This window comes from Strigops habroptila, chromosome Z, assembly GCF_004027225.2.
Source record: "Strigops habroptila isolate Jane chromosome Z, bStrHab1.2.pri, whole genome shotgun sequence".
In the NCBI taxonomy this organism is placed as follows: domain Eukaryota; kingdom Metazoa; phylum Chordata; class Aves; order Psittaciformes; family Psittacidae; genus Strigops; species Strigops habroptila.
Genome location: NC_044302.2, coordinates 93,284,281 through 93,307,290, shown reverse-complemented (window position 1 = coordinate 93,307,290; position 23,010 = coordinate 93,284,281). Strand labels below are relative to the sequence as shown.

The window sequence follows — 23,010 nt, the reverse complement described above, 5'->3', positions numbered from 1 at the left end:
TTCCATCTGCTAGAAACCAATATGTGACACACATGGCTTGTGAGCTACTTATTTTGGGTAAAGCCCATAAGGCTGAAATTCTACCTAAATTAATATCTAAGCAGACTGTCTAAGTGCCAGAGAGAAATCAGATCCCATAGACCTCAATCCCACACAACCATTATGTGAAGGAATCCTCAGGTGAGGAAGCTGAAAGGAATCCAGTTCAGAAGGCCAGCAGGACCTGCAGGGTCTGCATTGCTGCTCTCTGGATAGCCTCTTCCCTCAACTCCCCTTTTTTTTCCTCTATTCAGCAGTTGTCTAGTTCAGTAACTCAAAAAGCAAAGATTTTCCCAGAAGTTCCACAAGAGGAGTCTTAGCACCCTCTGCAATTATAACCTTAGGCCCTGACCCTGCAGTCTCATCCAAGCTGACAAGACAGTAAGAACAGCCCTTTCCTTACTTCTGGAAGTAAGGAAACAAAAAACTTAAGCACATCTATCTCCCTGTTCAGCACAGGTTATATATCTGTGTGTCAAAATCCCTTCAAAGGTCAGATCTGCTCCTGAAAAAGAGACATCATTTTTCTGAGGAGGGTGGCATGCCTTATGTCCCTCCATGGCTCATGATTCCTGTAGCTAGTTCTGGTGACAATGGGAAGGAAGGAGATTCTGTGTACGTTTGGTGTTGTGTACAGAAGCCATCACATTGAACACACAAACAAAAGGACCAAAAAAGTTGGGATCTCTTTTATTAACTTGCCACTGTACACCAGAAAAAGCTGAATTTTCCTTCGTTCTGCTACCTCAAAACCTACTGGAAGCAGTAAGAGGAAGCAGTAAGCAGTAAGAGGAAGCAGTAGGAGGGATATCATTAGCATCGTGGGCATTAAAAAAGATAAATGCCTTCTACTCCTTTTATTCCCACCTTTATCCAGCTCCACTGATCCATCAGGTTCCTCAGCACAGGGATGAATTTCCCCTGAAGAGAGTGAAGCCTTCAATATGACAGCAACACTGCAGCCAAAAATCCTGCTCTAAATGCAATGGGTGACTGGAGCTGAAAAGCTTTTGTATATTTGCTAATCAGCATCTTCTTTTTAGAGGCAGAAAGTACAAAAGAATATCTGCAAATAATTAAACACCCTAATTCTGGATTATCTCTGATTAATGAAGAGGAAGGCGCAGTATCTCAGGAGCCTGGGAATGCTGGGCTGCGATTATGTCATAATTGATCCCTATTGTTTCCAGCTGAAGTTTATCTATCTCATTTTCTCATGATTGTCTCCTCTCAGCTCCTTATAAATTAGATCCAACTATTAGCAACAATCATTGTGCTTTTCCTGAAATACAATCTGAGCACAGTGCTGAGAGTGTAATGCAATGCAAAGGGCTCCTAACTGTAAGCTAATTTCCTATGTCTGCTTATTTTTAGAAGGGGCTATCACTGCTTTTTTCAGTCTTACTTATCAGCCCGCAGTGATGATACTGGGGACCTTTGGGGCTCATTCTTCATGTTTGCTAGTGAGGTGTTCTAATGCTTCAGCTTTTACCCCGCACTGTATGGTTCCATGAGGAGGTATGGACCTTCTAAAGAGTCTGCAAAGGGAATAAAGGAGAGCTGTCCCATTGTTAGGACTGGCATTCCCTGTGCAGTGATCTGCACCCCTTCAGGGAAACAGCTAGGGCTTTGCAAATTGATTAAAAGCTCAAACGTCTTTAGTAGTAATAGAAGGGGATGGAAGCCAGAACTTCTCAGATCTCTCCCAATCTGTTCCAAAAACCGCCTTAGCATATGGAAATTACTCTTCCTCTCTCTGAGTCAGTTTGCTTGTAGCTAAGAGTGTTAGCAATACTTTCCCCCACTCCAGTGGTGCATGTGACCCTTTGAAGTGTTGATCATTTCTGCACACTAGCACGTATTCATAAAAGCACCTTTCTCCCCTAAAACCTTATGTAAGAGTTCAGTATGAGATTACTCACATGGGGAGTAATGCAGGCTGGGGAGGCACTGCCTATATTTCTCTAATGTCCAGAGGAGAGCACCTGTATAGGCACTGGCTCTGCAGCTATGAAAGACTAAGATCCAAATTTTGGTTGTGGTGAGCTGATAATCATCGCTTGCAGATCTCTCCCATCCCTGCTTCTCCATCAGACGCTGTCTCGGGCGTTGTCAGACCAAAGCTGTTTGGGGGCAAGATAAACTCTGAGCAGTCTCTCATGAAGCTTTACCGGACAGTGGTATGATGAGGTACCTTGCGGGTCTGGAGTAACCTGAATGCCTTCTGTACATTTGGCCTGTGTTTGTTTGTAACAAGTGTATTTCACTTTCTGATAACTTTTATACACTTCCTTACTGTTTCACATAACCCCAGAGGGAGAAGCATTCAGCATTAAGTCCAGTACAAATAAAAGAAAATTCATTTTCATGCAATAAATTGTAAAATTGTGCAGCAACCTGCTATGGGAAGCTGTGGAGGTCAAAACATAAGTGGATTCAAAATGTGCTTGCTAAGTTTGTGTCCATCAATGCCCATTACACAAAGTGTGGAAATGCTGGATGCAGCTTTGCCTTAACAGGTTCTCAGGCTGCTGATGGCTGGGCTTTAGAAAAGAATAACCAAAACCACATTTACTTTCTCCACAACTATCCTTATCGTCCGGTTCTGAGGTCAGGTTATTCAGGTAAGTGGACTTTCATGGTACCCATGCAACTTTTCTTACGTTTTTCTTTTTCTTCTTCCAGGGTGTGCATTTGTGAAATACTCTTCACATGCAGAGGCCCAAGCAGCCATCAATGCCTTGCATGGCAGCCAGACAATGCCGGTGAGTAGCTCTGTGACACGGGCAATGAGGATTGGTCCAGCCTTTGCTGCCCTGTGTCCTGATGGAGAAGGAGGGCTGATTTATCTGTGTTCTGCAATTCATCTTGCAGAAAGGATGGGTAACAGCTCAGGGATGTAGGGCTTTAGGTGTTCTTAACTCATCGGTGGAAAGGCCAGGACGCCACTGTTTCACATAGGTCCAGAACACCAACGGGTGCTGTGTTCTGTTACCTGCAGTTTTGAAAAAATGACATATGGTTCACAGATGCCAAAAACATTCAGTCAAACTCGCTGTAAGTGTAACCTTTCAAGTTTTAGAGGGATGAATGAAGTAGAAACCTTTGTCTAAGATCTTCTTCATATTTTCCCTCCCCAAAGAGTCCCTGCCTCTACATGAAGCTTAGGCAGCCAATATATTCAGCAAAGAGCAGCTTGTTCAGCAAAGAGCAGCTAGCAACAAATCACACAGTGATGGGTGCCTCTTACTGCTACTACAAAAGCGTAACATAAATGCGGTCCCTACATTCAACTTTTGAAGGACAGTCAGGCTAACTAATGCATCATCCGGGGAACATTTGAAGGATCGTATGGCAAATATCTAGTAATATGCGGTTCAAGCCTGATAGTTCAGGAAAGTAGAAATGAAGATGTATTTTCTATGCAAAAAGTTATTTGAACACCATCACACAGACCCAGAGGAATGTAAGACAAGCCACTGTCAGTGAGAAGGACAATCTGGTGCAACATGGTTTGGTTTATTATATTAGTATATTATTTTTATTACTAATTATTCACAGTGTAAATCATGAAAGACTAAGAAGCATGTTGACAACTTGGAAAAGACACAGGAAAGCTCAATAAAAAATATTTAAGAGAGTAAAATCTCCCTTTCAGTAAGAGACTCTAATGTAAATTCATGAATTTATCCAAATAAGATTGAAGTGGGCCTGGCAGATTGTCTCCAGATCTTTGCAGGGACAAAAATGGAAAATTCTTTACAGGGGAAAAGGTTTCTAAAAGTAGCAAATCATCAAGATCCCATTTTTTGGAACCCCATCTCAGACAAATCAGTTTAAAAATGGTACATATTTACCAGTGATAGTACTGAAAAAATCTCCTTAATGATGGGGGTCTCAATTTTTTGAAGCATTGCGATACCTTTAGGATTCTCTTCCTAAAAGATTCTTTCTAACAAAACCAGATGTTGTGCTTGACATTGACATCCCATAGTGAAATATATTGGACATCTTTCCTGAGACTGTTCGAAGAGGTACTTTTAATGACTTTCTTTCAGACTTTGACACAAAGTGATGGTGTCTATAAAGGCAGATCAGAAATTGGAGTTCCATAGGTGTGATACCACAAAAAGGAGTAAGAAAAACCCAGTCCCTGTCCCAAAAATCTTGCAAATTCCTGTGACAGAGGTGACAGGAAGACAGGGTAAAACAGACAAAACCCAAAGAGAGTTGAAGATTTTATCTAGATATAGGGTACCCAAAATATCCTTATCCTTCCCCAGCCCTTATCCACCCTACTTTCAGCACATTTTATATAAGTAAAAAAAATACTCTTCTCTCAACATCTTGGGAGCAAGATTCTGTTCCATCCTGCTGATATCGACTGGGCTTAGAATATGCAAAACAATGAAGAATTTGGCCATTTCATGGGTCAGGTTTTTATGGGACCATTTTTACTGTTGACTTATTTGACTGAAATACCTGATATAGAAATGTTCATGAATAACCAGATATGAGCATCTGAAAAATATCACAATTTGACTCTTTACCAGACACACATCCCAGGCTCACAATCAAGTTTCCATGGCTTGACAAGTTTCCATGAATGGGCTGAACCTCAGCAGCAGTCCACAAGCCTACTCTTAGTTCACAGGAGAAGCAAGTAGAAAATTATTAATTTCATCCTCTTCATTATAAGCTCAGTTATTTGGTGTTGCCATGTATCTCTCCTGAGCTACATGCCGGCACATGGGCAGTTACCATGGTTCAGCAGACTATTGAGGACCTGTTGAATGACCACCACTTGATCAAGGCTTAGAACACACGTTTTTCTCCACAGGACCTCAAAATTTCTCAGGCGTTTTGCAGGAGATGGGCCAGATCCTGCAAGTGATCGCCGTTCCCATTCTCGTTTTCATGGTGCTTCAGGGTGTGCAGCTTCTTTCAGGGCTTGGATGTTCACAGGGAAATGCAGCCACCTCGTGGTGAGATGGCGACGTAGCCCTCGTCCTTGGAAAGGAGGGGTGCATTGCTGCCATCTTCTTTCAGACCCCCCTCCCATTTCTCTCACCATTAGGACTGGCTTCATTTGTCCGGCTGTGATGCCAACTCAAAGTTGTTCCTGTGGTTCAGCCAATTTAAACGTCTCTTGCTGTGTCCTTGTGTACTACCAACGGGGCATCCATCATCATTCTTGTCAGGTCTCGAGCCGTTCGTTCCTGCAGCAGACTCCTGTTTCTCCACAGCTGTCAGGATTATTGCTCTACTGTGACTTCCTGTTCACACAACATATGTTGCTAATAGTTTCAAAAGGCAACTTTCTTTCATGAAAGTTTTTTTGGGGTTGTTTTTCTTTTTTTAATTAACCTTTCCTTGGACAGGTGCCTGACCACCCTCCATCACAAGACCACTTCTTTATGTAAGGCACTTGTTCCTTCTAAGGGCTGACCAAACAGCTCTACAGGCTTACAATTTTCACACAATCAGTTAATTTTGAATATAACTTTCTCCAAACCCCTTATTTTGAGCAGGCCCGAAGTTCCTTCGGTATCTACCTGCCAAAGAGATTTTGGGGGTCTTTTAAATCATATTGCTTATCAACTCATCAGCTTTATGATAGTGTTTTACTTGATCTCCATGTCCTCCTTCATGACAGATCATAATGTACTTTCGCATCTATTTATAACAATTATATGGCCTTTACTTTTAGCTTGGCTACTCTGTCACCTCCTGCCTCTCTTCCTCATCAACATGGGGGCATAAACATGTCTCTTCATGCCATTCTCTTCCCTTCCTCATCCAAGTCTTACCCCTAGCAGCCTTCTCCACCAACACAAATTTAGCTACAATTTCTGTAGTGACAGCTTGCAGATCCAACTTCTCTACTGCAGGACTGACTCCTGCCCAAACTAAAACCTTGGCCTGTCTTTCCAGCATCTCCTAATGGGTGTCTAGCTGTCAGATCAAGCTCCTCTCCTCTCTCCTCTGCCTCCATTCTCAAACAATGTGGACAACATTATCATCCCACCTGTCAGTCATGCTCCTACGTAGGTATCATCTTCATCTTGGTTTTCTCTTTTTCTCCATGTCTTCATAGATGAGCAACAGCCAGATGTTGAAGAGTTGTTCTGTACAATACATCTAAAACATCTAAGATATGGCCTTGTCCATCTAGCCACACAGAATAAACTCTGCTCCACGCATCGTCATGCATTCCTAAACCACAGTAGCCTTTATCCTGTACCCAGGAAGTACACAGGGTTAAAAACTATACTACCGTTGCATCTTTCTCGCTATCTCACCCACTGTGGCACTTCGAAATTTCTTTTGTTACGAATTGACTCCTGGAAGGGGTAGAACGGTACTGTTTATCTACTTTTTCTGCACAGAGGTGAGAAGTGAAGAGTGTGATTCATCTGATTTAGTTTTAACAGTCTGAAAGTTTGTAATCTATTCTAAACATCATCTAGCATTCCTACAAAAGGAGAGAGAGAGACATTTCTATATATTTGTGCATTCTTCCCTTTACCCATCTGTGCTAGGATGGGCTAAATCATCTTCTGGGCATGCTTGTCCCTGTCATTAATTATAATGGAGATCTCCATAACAGCATTAGACTGAATACCTGAGGTGGGACTCATATCACCTGACTTGAGACATCCAGAAGCTAAGGAACTGTGTCTGAGGTTGTCATCTAAGTGTTTGTCATCTAAGTTTCTGCTATAATCAATAGGGAGAAATAGATACCTCTGGAGGAATTCTATTTTACAGAAATATATTTTGAAACCTGTCATACCAAAACCCAAATAGAAGTGTGCTTTTTAGCTAACTTGAGGTGTCAGATTCCTGTGGTCTGCCAGTTCCAAAATAATGTTCTTCATCCAAAGTGCAACTTAGAATGAAAAAGGACCCATCCTTCTTCAAAGCTAAAAATACTGGTTTCCTGCAGCTGTCTCAGAGCCTACAATTGCCTTTGCCACCCTGAAATAATTCTGCTGCACTTGTCGCTGCCACAGCTCGAGCTGAAGCTCTAGACCTAGGGTGACTCTATACCAGCAGATATTAGCCACCTACACGTCAGATATTAAAGCTGTTGACTTGGCCTCTTGTCTGATGGTGATTCCTCACATGTAGCTCAAACATGTAGTTTAAGATTGCCTGACTGAGCCATGGAAGCATCTGCTTCCCCTCTGAGTATGGAAGGACCTGAACTGGTTGTGCAGCTGAGAGTGGAAACCTAACTTCATGTCCAATGTGAGGGGAGCTGTATCCTACTTTGGGTGCTTGCTGCCCAAGCAAAACAATTTGGAATTCAGAAAACAGGCATCCCGCATCTGAGTCCTCTGACTCCTGGTCTGTTAGGTGCACTGTTGACTTGTCTAACACACTAATTGTCAGCACTATGTTCTTTCTGTATCTTTCTTCAATTCATGACATTTAAGGCCATTAAGACCTCCAGAACTCTATAAAGTGGCTTCCAGCACCACACAGGCCAAGTCCTCTTTTGTTTTATGTAGAAGTCTGCAGCATCTTTGTCAAACCACAGCATTTCTTCTGCATCTAGGCAATAACATCCCAAGTCTATCTATGCCTGGCTGAATATCTTCCATGAAAATTACTTTTCGGATGGAATCCTTGGTTTTGTGAAAAGAAAGGGAAATGTAAGATTTGGATACAAGCACTGAACAGATGTCTGCTTTTCAGAGAAAGATTCAACTTAGCTGAACTTGAAAAAAAAATACTGCAACCCAAAACTTTGTTCACTCGGGGGTTTTCATCTCAACATTTTTCTGTGCAGCTCTTATCAACACAATTGACAAAATCAACTTCAAGCCTCTGTTCAGGGACCACCTCTATCAAATTATGCAATTACTGTTCAGTGTTCTTAGGCAACAGACTGATTAGATCTCTAATTGTTGTACCTAATATTTTTTTTATTAATTAAGAGAATATGAATGACACAACAGTTTGAACAAGGTTGACTTTCAGCCTCCAACCACCACGTTCTTTGGAAGTCCAACTATAGCACCAAAATACCCAGAGAAACATGCTTATAGTCAGATGAAAGGATTCTTTTCTTGCCTTATACAATGCAATATCTACCCTCTCATACAATTAGAGAGTTTTGCTATTAATTAAGGTGGAGGAATTTTTTCACCTGTTTATTTTACTAGATGGGAGTGACTTAAATATGAGATTATCGAAAATTGCTCCAGGAAACAAGTGTCATTGTCAGAACACCACATGCAGTGGCCCTTTTTCAAACTAATGGCAAACAGAACCCCAGTTCTCATGTTTCTGGTTTTGAATACTCAGTCACCCTGGCAAAGGGAGCAACCCCAGCTCCCGTTTGTGACTGTTGTTATTATTGCTGTGCATTGCTATGGTGCAGTTACAACTTTGCAAAGCACCACGAAGCTGCCTTCAGACACAGTCCCACCATAGAAGCTGGTGGAGCAGCTGCTCTCACCCCCTGTCAACACAGCAAAGGAATATCTAGGTGAATTAAGGATGGGAGGGAAAGCAGTGAGAGCCTGCAGAAGGAGCTCCGAGCAGGTGGAGGAAAGAAGGAAAATAGGCCTTTGTGGGCATAATGAAGTTGTATCCTGGGCGCCTCACTCTCGGCGCGGCGGGAAACGGCTGTTATGACGCGTGCAGGCTGGCACCAAAGCGCTGAGTCGGCAGAAACTCCTTGGGAGGAGCAGCGTTGCGGCTCCGGTGAGTGGGGGGCCACAATGCCGTGGATCAGTTGAGGTATTTTTAACAATTATTTTGATATAAACAGCTCTGAACTTGAGGAGCTCCATGTAAATGGGAAGCAGTGGGGCTTGTAATTAGATTTGTGTACACTTTCATAAATTGCTGGGAAACATCAAAGCCGTGATAGAAGGCTGTGGTGCACTTTATTTCCTTCTTCTGTTCTTCTGTTAATTGAATGGTTGATGTGTGGATAGGAAGTGTTGGCTTCGCAGAGTACTATTTACAGACCCGCTGACAGCTGCACTGTGAAAATTAACAGGAACAGAGCAGCCTCTGTCACAGCTCTTCCCATGAGGGACTTGCTTCAAATTAGATCATTTCTTTCATAGGAGAAACTTTCCTTGTCTCTCCTCCGTTCTTCACAAATATGCACGCACATCCAGCTGCACATTCCCTTTCTCCCTTCAGGCTCATGGCAGCCTTTAGTGCTCAGAAGGAGGGTTTGTCATTTCCACAAAGTTGGGGGAGTTCGACTCCAGTTCAAAACTTGCAGCATATTCCACTTGCAGCAAGACGCATCTTCAGGAAGTCGACTAAACCTGTGAGCTGGATGTGTGGAGCAGCAGCTTCATGTTTGCAGGTCTCATCTCAACACAAACATGCTCTTCACCCTCTTAGAAAGGGATTTCCTCTCAACCTACTACTGTTGGAAACAGTGGTATTCAGTGGTTATTATTGATCTTACATGGAAGTGCTGTGTGCTAAGCACCTTGCAAACCTCTTATAGGAAAGTTCTGACACTCAGCACCTTATAAACTGAAGAAGCAATCAACTGGCTTATTGAGCCAGGATTGACCTGGCTGTATTACATCAAATTGTTGGTCAAAGTATAAAACTTCAGGGTCACCCATAGACTTACCATCTATACTTCTCTTACATTGAATGGAGAGAGACTAGCAGCTCAGAGAGACACATGTCTGTCTTAACTAGTTGATGGTTTAGAACAGATGCCCCAAATGGTGGCAATTAGGTCATCCAAGTGTCTGTCTAAGGGACAAGACACAAGAGATAAGCAAAAGAAGCAACAATACAATGTCTGGGAATGAACTGGTCTTATACACAATTAGTCAGTATATTTATCCAGTTGGTAGCCAAAGTCACAGCAATTCTTGTTCCTGGTCCCACTAGAGAAGTAACAATCAGTGAATATTTGAGCATCTAAATGTTGGTATTAAATCTGGAAAACATAGAATTGAGAAGGTCAAACTTGAAGCCATCAGTCCATCACCTCACTTCCCATGGGTGTCTTCAAAATATCCAGGTAACATCAACAGAACCTTAGACAAATCAGTAATACAAATAGATAACCATTAAACAGACAACAATTCAGACTGTCAATTAACCAACAAAATTTACCCTCATTGAGATTCCAGCATGGGTTTAAGTTCTCTGTTAATAAAAACCTCCTTGTGACAGTCAGTAGAAAGATAGAGAGTCGTTGACCCCCTCAGGCTGTCAGGGTAAATAGGAAGTGGGAAAGTCATTAGACTTTAGTTTTACACGATCACAGAAACATAAAGGTAGGATTTTCAAAGGTAATTCCTGGTGAAAGGTGATTAGAGCCCAGCATCTAATTGCCCTTCATGCCTTACAGCTGAATTTACCCTAAAGTTACTTGCCCGAAGTCACAAAGTCTAGGGCGCAGTGGAATATCGTCAAGGCATGTCTATCTGCTCAAGTTAATGCAGAAGGCTGAGGCCTTTTTTCACACTGTTGATGTTAGAGAAACTAACAGAAGAGAACAGAGATGCCAGTTCAGACCATTTTTTTTTTTTTTGTCTTCACTGTTGATATTCTGCTTTCTAAAGAACATGCACTGCATGCAGTGCCTTTGTGTAACACACAGAGTGTCTTGTGCCTCAGACCAAGGCACAGGACATACAATCCTTCTATTAAAAAATAATACATTAGGAACCCATTCATAACTCAGCAGTAGCAGAACCAGCTCTCCTTCTAGCAATGAATGATTTTTCTGAATATGCTACCTAAACACCATTTATAAGATCATGTGTTATTCTGTGGGATGAAAGAAACAATGGATGTGCAATACCTAGATGTTAATTTGCAATCATTTCTTTCACCAAAATCCAATGGCTCTTGATAGCCCGGACTTGTTTTCCTTTGGGCAGTGGGTTCTGGATGGAGGAGGACTAAGGTTCATAAGGCATCCCACCCAACTGCTACCACCAAGACAGCAGGTTCTAGAACATTTGGGCTAGCAGTTCCCCAGTGTTACCCAATTTCCCTTAATTCTTTCCATTAAAAGAATCATAAGACCATGTTCCCTGCCTCTTCCCATGTTGTATAAATGAACTAATAAATCACATGTCTCAGGGTCCCAGAACAGAAATCCAGGCAGCCTGGCTGTCTGACAGGGGGTATGAATCATACTGGCGCCAAAGATGCCCTTTACTTCTCAAGCCGCATTACCATCGCCACACAGGCACCCAGCAGGACAGCAAAGAGACCACTGGGATGTGACAGACTTTACTCGCTGTCTTCCCAGGGTTTCCTTGCTCCCCCTGAACTGCAGCATTCATTACCTCCAAATGGGATAAGAGGGATAACTGCTTATGAGACACACCGCTTCAGTCTAGACAAAAGGATTTAATTGGCACTGTAATGTCTCCTTACAGGTCCAAGGGAATTTGGGAACTAAATCAATAGTCATGGAGGTGGACAGGAGAAAGTGGGAGCAGGACAGTGCCATTGCCAAGCATTGCCCAACTCCTGGTGCCAGCAGCAGCCCCTGCAAGGCTCACAGCACTCAACACTCATCTCGTCTGGATGAGATTAGGACTTGTAGGGACTAAAATAATTCACAATCAGTGACCTTTCAGTGATACTAGAGACATTGATAAGCCTCCAGCCTGGGAGGCATAAAACAGTCCCTGCATAGCAGGAGTGTTTCCACTCTACTGGCGGGCATCACCCTCCACTGGGCATCACTACTCACTCGCACTCTAACATGGACATGCTTTTCCCACCACAGAGAGGAATGAAGATGTCAGCATTAGGTCTTTACTGCTCTGCTTGCTTTAGAGGGGTTTCTTTCTTCCCCCCTATTCATTTCATCTGTATTTTGCTCCAAAGTGAGATCTTCCCTTCGTTTTAAGTGGTCTCTGGACCAGCATTAAATCACTCTGGATGCTTCTGCTTGTTTCCCTTTAATCCTCTCCTTCCCAGCCCTCCTTAGGTGTGTGGTCTGGATTGTTAACACATGTTGTAAGGAAAACAGGAAGACCTCAGTAATTGGTAGATTGCTATGCCTATCTAGAACACAGACAGCATTAAGTGATTCAGTAGCTGTTGCCCAAATGGGTTTTGCAAAAGTCAAAACGAACTTTGAAATGGCAAATATTAAGATCAAAACAGTAACTTTCAGAGAATACCCTCAGTTAAAGCCCATAGTGCACAAATTCAAAGCAACCTACCAGACACCAATGTCTTTGCCTCAGATATCCCCTGGCAAATGAAATCAGGTAGATGAATGTGCTTGACTTCCCATCCCCAAGGTCTGTGTGGTACTCACAGGAAAGCCTCGCCTAGCAGCAAGGAGACACATTTCAGTCTTCTTGGAGTCACTACAGTAAGGGTAGATCTTTCAGCATAAACCAGCTTCTTACTCCACCAAAACCAGGCAGAATCGTTTATCCGTTAGTGACCCTTTAATATGTTGTACAGCTCTCAGAGATCTTCAGTCTAAATATGCTGCAAAAATTCAAATACTCCTTACTATGCCAGTCAAGCAGCATACTTTACACCATGTCATAGAGCATGACAGCGGTCTGGGATGACAAGATGTGCAGCGTGTTTGGAACGCAGTGCTGCTGAAATGTTCCTTTATGTCACATGCACAGTTGAAATGTATCTGCCCAGCTTGCCAGCCCTTCCTCAACATCTGTTTCTTCCCAAGTCATCTTAGGTTGTTCATCTCCTTATCATGAACTGCTGAGGAAAAGTGAAGCTCATGTGAGCAGCGTCCCAAAGTATCAGGGGCTCCATACCTGATTGTGATGTTTCCTTGTTGTGACAATAGACAATTCACTTTATGGCTCTGAAATGGTTCCAATTCTTTTATTTTCATCCTTGCCTATTTAGAAGGAGAGATCAAGCAGATACTAGCTTTCATGGGGCTCTATGCTGCAGCTACCAAATATTTTCTCAAGAGTAATAGTAATTTATAGAAGTAAAATTACATTGGTCATCATTCACTGCTGTAAGAATATTTTGAGGGGAAGTATATTTTTAGTAAATACAGAACTAAACACACCTTATCTTCCACTATGTTACTCTTACTGCATAAGGGAAACCTATAACTTTTTTTTAAGTACGGATTTTAAGTTTTTCTCCAAACAGACACAAAAGAATCATTTATTGCTTTCATATTCCTAAATAGCAGGTAAGAATTTCCAGTCTATTGGTATAACACCACTTTCAATTTCATAATACATTAAGGAGGGCGAATGATTCTGTGAGGACTGTTATCATCCATAGACTAAGCTGGAAAATGCTGAGCTGCTTGAAGAACTCTGCTTTGAAGTTTAGGTTGTTTGAATACCTAGCTTTGATTTGAGGGGCATACTAATACCCGGGTTATATATTGAGTTCTTTCTAATTAGAATTAGACATGATGCCATCCAGAGTCAATGATTCTGTTGCCCTGTGGAAAGCAATAACTTTAGCTCAGAGAGGAAAGACATCTGCTAAGTAGTGTATGGGCAAGTAAAAACTAAATCACACTGCCACTCCAAATAAATTACAGCTCCAGAGACTTGTGAAGGGAAGTACCCACTGCAACTCTCTCTGCTTAGACATTGCATGAAGAATACCCTCTACTAAGGGATCAGCATTATCAAAGGGTCTGTCACTCCAGCCCTGGATGAATACTTCCTTTTCCTGTTCTGTCTCTGCCACTCTCATCTCAAGTGTGTCTAAACCAGTTCTCCGGACTGTACAGGGGAAATAGCTCCTAGTGACTGCCATTCTACTCATCTTTCAGATGAGACACGAAATTGAAGTCATAAGTACAGAAAAACATAACATATTTCACAAAAGGAGAAGGATGTTAGTACTGTTCTTCTGGCCATCTTCCAATATGGATAATTACATTTCTACCTAGCTAAAATTCCCTCTGCTCTACAGTTTTAATTGGACGGTAGTTTGTTTTTTGCTCGTCTGAAATCCCAGACTGGGGTCAACCCCCCACTGGTTAATTCAGCAGCCCTATTTTCAGTAGAGCTACACAGGCATTTCATAAAAAAATACCTGGTTTTGTTTTCAGACCTAGGAGGCATCACAACAAATGGCCTGATCTGAGAGAGCCCAAAGCAAAGAAATTCTCCTCTAGCTTTCAGGCCCTAACATCAAAGACGCCTGTGTGGAAACGCTACCCTGAATGGCTTGCCGAAGGTCAGGATCCTCCTAGCTCTGCTTTACAGTTGCAAAGGGAGTGCTAAGGCAAAATTTCCAACACAAGCAATCCCATTCAGGTGGTGACACCCAGGAAGGTAGTCTGATTGCCTCAATGAGAAGTATCCAGCATCACCTATCCACTTAAGCATTTTAGCTGGCGTGTATGGCTGACATTCTGGAAGGTACTTAACAGAATTTACACCTTCAGATCTCCTATACTCAAGAGCTTTATTCATTGCACCTTTAACATAATAAGCCTCTTTAAAAAATATTTTTGGCCCGAAACCTTTAACTGGCTCCATTTGAGCTAACCAAGTTATAAAAGTCCACCTGTATGACAGAGACACCCTTGCAGTAAAGTGCTTAACTGTATGCTTACCTCCAATAGGACATTCACTAATCTTAAAGTGAAACATGGTTCAATGGCTTTGTCGAATTATGCCCAGACTCAGCCATTTTGGAAGAAAAAGATGTCTACAAATTTGTAGAGATCAGTAGCCTACAGAGTCAGAGGAGAGTTACAGGGATGACAGGAAAAGAAAATTCAGACATATATTTAGCAAGGAAACATCTTCACAAAACTTTTCCTCTGAATATTGTTCTAGAGAAAAAAACTTTCCCTGGGGCCAGCAGTATTACTTGGTCTCCTGAAAAGCTTTTGCTTAATTTGTGTATACACTCCATTTGGAAGGCCATAACTAATGGGAAACAGTCCCAACAACCAGGCGAAAGATTAAATGAAATATCAATGGATGGATATTTTATTTTTAGTTGAATATGAAATTTCACAAGCGACCTGTCAAGCTCCCGTTTTCAAGAATGACTTTATTTCACACATCAAGACAAGCTGGGAAATTAGTTTTTCCCACAGAGGACTCTGATTAGGGATTACAAAGTGAGTGTGGTGCAGAGTGATTTTTCCTCCATCTTTTCCCTCGCCCTGCCAGCCTAGAGAGCATGTGACTCTGCTGACTAAGGGGAGCAATTCATTACTGCACATGGGAGTTGGGCGGGAAGCGAGATAGTTGTAATAAGTAGACTTGCTGGCCCAAGAGAGAATAGGGAAAACATAATAATACTTAACCCTTATATTATTCTTTTCATCAGTAGATATCAAAGCACTTGAAAAAGGAGGTGATTTGTTGGGAAAGGAGATAAATGCCAATTCCAAATAGCCTGTTGCAGAGGCACCAGCAGGAATGCTCACTTTCATGATACTCTCTTTTGACTGTGGATCTGCAGGGTAGAGAAATAAACAAGTCCTTCCCTCAATAAAACGCAGAATTAACACACAAATCTCCAAGTACGTTTAAAACATTATTGACTTACCCACTGTAGCTCTCCTGGGGGTAGGCAAAATACAAGGTCCAGTCTAACAACCGGAGAGAGCAAGAGCGAGATTATGTATTACTAATAAATGACTGAGCAGACAGGACCTATTGCCTTTGTCAGCAGACAATGGCTGATTTACACCATGGTTTAACTGCTTACGGAAACAATAAATAGTCCAGATGAAGGCCCCTGCAGTTTTCACCCCATAGAAAATCTGGCCCAGTCTGGGCCATTTCTAAAGCTGTCCAGTGGATTAGTAGGAGTCACTGGAGTACAAAGCAGTCTTGTTCTGCTGTAGATGAACAGCACTCTTTGGCTCCTCTGCTAAAAATCCTGCACTAGGTGATCTGATAGAGTTTACTGCCTGATTTCCTTCGGGCCACATGAGAAGGATGCACATGAGGAACCACATACAGAAAGCATCAATTCCAAGGTCAATCTTCATATGCAAGTGCAATGCAACATCTCTACTGGATACATACCTTTAACTGCTTACATACACACCTCTTTGTAGAGTACTCTTGAAAACACATCCTTTTTCTCTTCTTTCTCTGTAGTGTGGGCACTAACTTGCTTCTGTTTGCTAATGGCCTTTTTGCCCTCTGTATATGACAGTGGTGTTCAGAGAAGTCTGAACTCCTGCTGTGACAGGCAACCCAGCAGAAACATCTCATGAGAAGCAGTCCTAGATCCCATCAGGTCAAATGGCTGCTGTGCAGTCACTGTGACTCACATCAGGAGGGAAGAACACTCCAGGGGCAAGAGCTTCATGTGGCGGTCCCCCATGTTTTCATGATGCCATCTACAGTAATATCTTGGTTTTCAACAGTGTGAGAAAACAGCCATTTCCTGGAGCAGTTCTCTGTCATTAAGATTTTCAGGGCAAATAGAGAGAGAAAGAAAAAGGAAGGGAAGAAAACACTAACTTATATACACTTTTCAATCCTACTAACTAGAGCAGGTCACATCCTCAAGACCCATTTACAGAGATGAATACCCACTCACTTTATTCAGTTTCAAAATCCTCCATGCCGCATTGGGCCCACCATACTGCAGCCTGTGCTCTGCAAATCACAACAGCAGCTCTGAACAGCCAAAGCTGCTGGGGACCAGTGCCTTCCTCCACTACAGCTGCAAATAGGTTTAAATCATTAGATTCAGGTTACCAAACAGTCTCTTGGATCAGGGTTAATTAAATGAGTGTTGAAATCTAATTAAAGACTGGTCCAGGTGATAATTAGCAGGAAATGTATGCATTAAAATATTCATTTGTCGATGAGCTGCAATTAAGAGTGTGATGTGGGGAAGGATCAATAACTACATCATGTGATTAAAAAAAAAAAATGAAAAGTTGCTGAGCTTTGAGCAGAAATGTAGGAAAATTTTAGCTAGGTGTTTGAGGTTTTTTTTCTTTCCCTCACCGTCTTTCTGTTTTTCTCCTATAATAACTTCTGAAGACTGCTTTCCACCACTGAATAAAGCATTCATCTCTCCATCCCTTTGTCTTCCTGAAGCACTTCTATCAGCCCCTTGCTCTTCACCACATTGTTTGAGTGGGTTATAGATTTATTAGAGAGAGACAAACGGGTCAAAAAGATTCTTTGCCAAAGAAAATCACTTCCTGACAGAACATCCTGCTAATCCAACAGAACATTGTTCATTGTGTAGCCTTAGATTGTTTTGGGGTGGGTTTTTTAAGCAAGTTAATTCCTTAAGTCTTTATTCATAACTGAGAATCTGGAGAGGCTATCGAATATGCATAGCTTGGACTTATATATATGTACATCCATAGCAGTGGTTTATTATGCTATTCCCAATTTATAGCAGAGCAACTCTGCCTTCACTGAGACATTTTCTGGTTACAGATACATACGGGTGTGTGTAAGCCAGTTAATAACACTCCCCTTGTGCAATCTCAGTCAGTCTCACCTCTGCTAGGAAAACAAGGGCCCCACAACAGCCCAGCTCCTCTGGCATGGACCTGGTCCTCCTCCACCGCCGCAGCCAGAGGCTGAGCCTGCAATTTCCCCACTGACTGTATTTCCATCAGCGTGTCAAAAGGGATGCGCACCATGGGAGCGCAGTAATTTCGGCTGCTCTTTGTCAGTCTCCTGACAGCTCACCTGCCTGTCTCCCCAGGTCAGTGGCAGCCCAGCTCCAGAGGCAACTGTCTGCCTGCTGTCGGGGCTGCTGCTGGATCCCCCCTCCCTTGCACCCCACTTCCCTGGGGAGATCACACTGTGGGGAATCAGCCAACCCATGGAGCTAGTGCCTTCCTTCCTAAGCAGATCTGTTTCTTCCCATCTCAGCCTCCTATCAGAAATTCTAGAGTTGCAGTTACTGACCTTTCATCTCATTTGGGGGAGAAGAGAGATTTCTTTTATTCCCAAAAGCTCTATATTTTCCACAGACTTCTGAAGTCTGACAATCATCTGTAGTTCTACACCTGTGTTGGCTGCAGACATAACCCAAACATTGTAAAGCTTTCTTGGAAATGTTTAGGATTAAGTGTGGTCTTTTTTGTGGTAGCCTCTATTTCTTACTGTTTATGGAAAAGAAGCTCAGGTCCATCAGGTAGTATTTTTCCTCCTCTAGTTTAACAGTGCTGAAGAGATGTTGCTTCATTATGAGATGTACACTCTGTTCAGTGTACTGAATCCTGTCTCTGAGGCTGGGCACAGATTTCTCATTGGGCATCGGGGTTTCAAGACATAGCAATGTGAAGGGGTGATCCAGCTCAGGGGGTTCTGGCATGAGCAGAGCTAACATATTGCATCAGTTCTCAAATCCTAACACATTTATTCAGCAATAGCTCCTACATTTTGCTGCACTGAGTCCAGATTCTCTAATGAGGACAACCTGCTGGTCCAGAAGGTTGTCTGTATGTTGAATGAATAAAGAAACAACTTTTGCAGAGAGAGAACATTAATGACAACCTGGAAGTTCAAATTTTGGAGGAAGCTAGGAACCAGGCTGCTGGCCTCAGTTATTCACCCTCCAGGGTCTTTTACTTCCTTCCTGATGCTTTCAGCTTCTTGCAAAGGCCTGGGAAGTCGCATGGAAAAACTGAGCCCTAGCTGGATCCCATGCTACTAAATCTGTGTTAGACATATGGATTGCATGAGCCAGTGGGTACCAAGCTAATTCCCTTGTGTGTCTCTTTTTGTTTCCTGTCCTGCAGGGAGCCTCTTCCAGCCTGGTGGTGAAGTTTGCAGATACGGACAAGGAGCGTACAATGAGACGCATGCAGCAAATGGCAGGACAAATGGGCATGTTCAACCCCATGGCGATCCAGTTTGGAGCATATGGTGCCTATGCACAGGCAGTAAGTATAGACACTGGCTCTATGCATGTTCACGGGAACAGGAATGGTGAAGCACTGGCACAGGTTGTCCAAGGAAGTCATGAATGTTCGATCCTGGCAGTGCTCAAGGCCAGGTTGGACGGGGCTTGGAGCAACCTGGTCTAGTGGAAGGTGTCCCTGCCCATGGATGATCTTAAGGTCCTTTCCAACCCAAACCATTCTATGATTCTATGATTCTATGATTCTATGAATAGCACCTAGAACTGCACAAAAGCACAGGAGCAGAGGAACAACTGAGCAGAGGAGACAGAGATTTCTCCTTTAAACTGGTTACATGATGGGAGCAAACTAAGCCACGCCATCAAGGGTAAAGAAGGGCATCTTGCAGGCAAGTCTCGGAGGTGCAATAGCTATTTCTAGCAGTAACCACCCTGTGATCGTGTGTATCCTTGTGCAAGGTGCTTCTTATGGGGTATAAGCCATTGCTGTCAAATCCAAACATGGTTAGCCTTTGAGGATTTGGATAAAATGGGCCTGGATTCAGCTAATCTTAGTTCTCTGCTCCATGCCAGCACCATCTGGTGCCAAAGAAGGCTTGTGAAGACACAGATACATTTCTGGTCCTCCTCTGCTACCAGGCCACACAGACTGAGCTGCATGGGTGAGATGGCTGCTCTCCATTTGGCCAGGCCTCTGCTGCACCATACATCATTGTAGTTACCTTTGGAGTGGCCACAGGATAAAATGACAGCACTTGGCAGAAGTGCTTTAGATTCATGAAAGTGTGCTAGATAATACTAAAACAGACAAGCAGACATGCACATATACAGTCCTGGCTCCCCAGAACAGTATGCTTTAAGCACACTTGGAAAACACATCAGCACTGTCTAGCTTCAGGTATCCTACTTGCATACCAAACCTGCACCCTGAGCCCCTGAGAAAATGTGACTGTCCAGGGAGCTGGGCTCTTGATGAAGCTCTGAAATGGATGTCTCTGGCATAATTACCTTTCCTTAGGCTACAGTTAACAGGGACCTGCAAGAAAAGATCAGGTTCAGGTAACTTGGTCTCTCTGCCAGATATTTCAGAGGAAACTAGAGGTGATCCCTGCAAGCAGGCAGACACAACACTGCTGGGTGACTTTGGCTGCCTTCTCTGGAGCAGACTTGCAGGCAGTTACAGTGCATCATGTGTCCCTCTTGCACTCTGCTAGATTTGTGCACAGGAGAGAAGTGCCATTAATCCCATTTTCCAGAGTGACACCTTCCTCAATGATAGAGACCACATGCCTTGCCTTAGGGCCAGCCCAGGAATCACTCCAGTGTGCTGTACTCCCTCCAGCGCACTGACTGCAGGGCTCTGCCTTCTTGCCTACGTATTTCTTTCTTCTCATGTGTTGGCACCATAGATTTCCCATCATGTCCATATGTTCTGTTTTAACTTGAGGTCCATGGTTGAGTGTCCTGTGCCTCACTGAATGCTTGGTACAACCCGACCTTGCATGTGCTGTGTAGAGTCATGAAGACATGCTATAGACCTCCACAGAAGTTTCCACTTTTCTCCCAGCTGCACCTCCTGGTGCTATTCTGCACATTTTTTATTCTCTCACTACTAGGTAAATCCTGGGATTTCCTTCCATTTTACCCTCTTCATTTTTGTTCACAGTCAAAGACTTTGTCCCCTGCTCCGCTCCTCACATAATAGAAGAGCTGTCCCCTTCCCAGCCTGGCTGTGTGCTCCTGGCCAGGGAAAGCTGCAGGAAGAGGATAAGAGAGGGTAAACCACAGCTGAGCCCAGGTCAGTGGCCAGCAGCCTGGCAGAAGGATGCAGCATCTGTGCCCCCATGTACCAAAGGAATTAGCAGGACGCAACCCACAGGCAGCTTGGGACAAATATCTACACAGGTTGTCAGGCAGGAGATGTGGCTCCAGAGTTACACGACGGGCAGCGATCAGGCAGCTGGAGGGGTGGTAAAAGCACCACTGTCCTGATGCTCTGGTCCAAAAACTTCTTGCACCATTTTTAATCAAGAGTAGTTCTTCTAATTACCAGCCTAGTCTAATACTGATATAAAAGAGGATGCAATCCGCACCTTTACACCACAAAAGTTCCCTCAACCTGTTTCTCACAGGGTAACACAGGACATTATGAGGGTAGGTGCTTGAGTGGTGCTGAAGGAAGAATGAAAGCAATTCCTGAGTCTGCTTCCACTACAGTGAAAACTAATGAATATTTTTCCTACTGATTTCTGTGAAAGCAGAATTGGACCCATCCTCTTTTTTTTTTTTTTTTTTTTTTGGTAAATATGCTAATAAGGGGGAAAGAATAAGTTTTAGATCTTGACCCATTGGATATGACAAGCTGGTGACACCAATTACCCTGGGGACTTCAGAGCTGTCTAAATGATGGGATCACATTTCCGTGTGGTGCCTGTACACCCAGAGCATGCTCGGATGCTGTCTCTCAATCAGCATCCCTATCTGCTTCATCTCACAGTCTCACACAAAAGAGAAGGAAGGGAGCGCCGAGGCTCTGTGACGTCCTCTCGGTCCCGATTAATCCACCCCGGACTACTGACTCTGAGATATCAGGGTGATTGGCACCTCGCAAATGCCAGCAGGAGATGGAGGGATCAATAGGGGGAGAAGAAAGGGGGGGCAGTTTTATTCAGCCTGAACTGAAGTTGAAGAGCTAAGGCAAGTCAAGAGGAGGGAAGGTGAAACATCAAGAACAGGGCAGTGATGACAGCTGATGCCATTGCCACCAGCAACTTGTGTGACCTTGGGTGAATTGTTTAAGCCCCTGGTTTCATTTCTCCATGTCCAAATCAAGCTGGTGATCAGATTTATTTATTTTCCCCTCTCCCTCAGGGACACAGCTCTCTCTCGTGCTGTCTCTCCATGGGGTATGACTGTGACACCAGTTTAAGAACTGCCTCAGCGCTTGGTAGTAAGGCCAAAATTAGCATGAGGCACAAGGTTCTCTCATTTGAAGTCATAACCTGTCCTTCCAGCTATCCCACTGCAGCCCAAGCTTTACTAATGTCTCCATATAAGATTTCCCAAGCAATCCCATGAGAGTTTCTAATGGTCTGCCCCCATGGAGAAGGTTGCCAAGTCCCATAGGCAGCATTTTCTTGTTGACTCTCCCTCAGAGAGGCATAATGCACATCACCAGCACTGGATTAGCTCCTGGAAAAAGGTCTCCATGCATCAACTAGTGGCAGCAGGAATCCACAAAGTGCAGCTGATTGAGAGATTGGTGGGCTGCCATGGATTTGCAAACCCAGCAGCACCACTGAGGAGAGGTGGCAAGGGTCTCCATCCATCAGTGTTTGACTGATAGTTGTTAGTGTTGCCACCAGGCCTGCTTTGGGCCCCAGCTCCTCTCTGAGTTACCTCCTTTGCAGCTCAGCAAATGGCCATGTCACAGTTCACTCCCTGCTGTTGCTTGCTGCCAAGCCACTCAACCTCAGCTTGAGCAACTTTAACCTTGAGAGCAGCAATGGCATCACATCAGCTAAGCAACAAGTCCTTGGGTTCAGCAGCCATATGGCCTCAGATCCAGAGGTAAAAAGGAAATCAGGAAGCAAAGGGAGTTCTCCTCGGTGTGTGGTTTTGCCTCCCCTTGTCATGCGCCACCTGCAAGCACACCAGACAGAGCTTGGCACCAACTCTGTGCGCTGTTTCAGTGACACAGAAAGTCACATCAGACCCACCTCAGCTCTTTTGTATGCAGCTCAAGGCAAGTCAGGTTTCATGGCTCCCTAAAGCTCCCAGAGCCCCTATACTAATTTATTTCAGGGTTTTTGGATTGGTTTAGGGTGGTTTTTTTTAGTTTTCAGCACTATTTTCCCATACTCATTTAACTTCCCCTTTTATGGGGCAATTATTTATTTTGGTTCACACATATATAGGTCACCAAACCTTTTTGTTGCCAGGTTACTGTGGATGTACATCAGCTGGCTATTGATAGCTGTTTCTGCAGTCTCAGTTAAGGCCAGCTTGAGGTATAGATCTGAACTCAGCCTGGAGAGAAGGAGACTGATGTGAAGTGGCAACACCCTTGATTTGCTGCCAGTCGAGAACGAACCTGGAGGCACACATCCAGCTCAGAGCAGTACGCTTTCTTAGATCCTGGTAAGAAGTGGGGTGGCCAAG

At 43.5% G+C, this 23,010-nt stretch overlaps 1 protein-coding gene across 21 annotated transcripts in view; it reads left to right on the top strand.

Annotated features, from left to right (window-relative positions):
- CELF4 (CUGBP Elav-like family member 4) overlaps window positions 1-23,010 on the top strand; it is a 711,301-nt gene that overhangs the window by 602,056 nt on the left and 86,235 nt on the right. For all 21 annotated transcript variants that reach the window (XR_003995165.1, XR_003995164.1, XR_003995166.1 and 18 more), the window contains exons 5-6: window positions 2,725-2,804; window positions 18,728-18,871. Coding sequence is in view for 18 of the 21 variants with exons in the window: in XM_032919650.1 (XP_032775541.1) it covers window positions 2,725-2,804; window positions 18,728-18,871 (224 nt within the window). In the remaining 3 variants the exon portion in view is untranslated. The remainder of the gene's footprint in view (window positions 1-2,724; window positions 2,805-18,727; window positions 18,872-23,010) is intronic.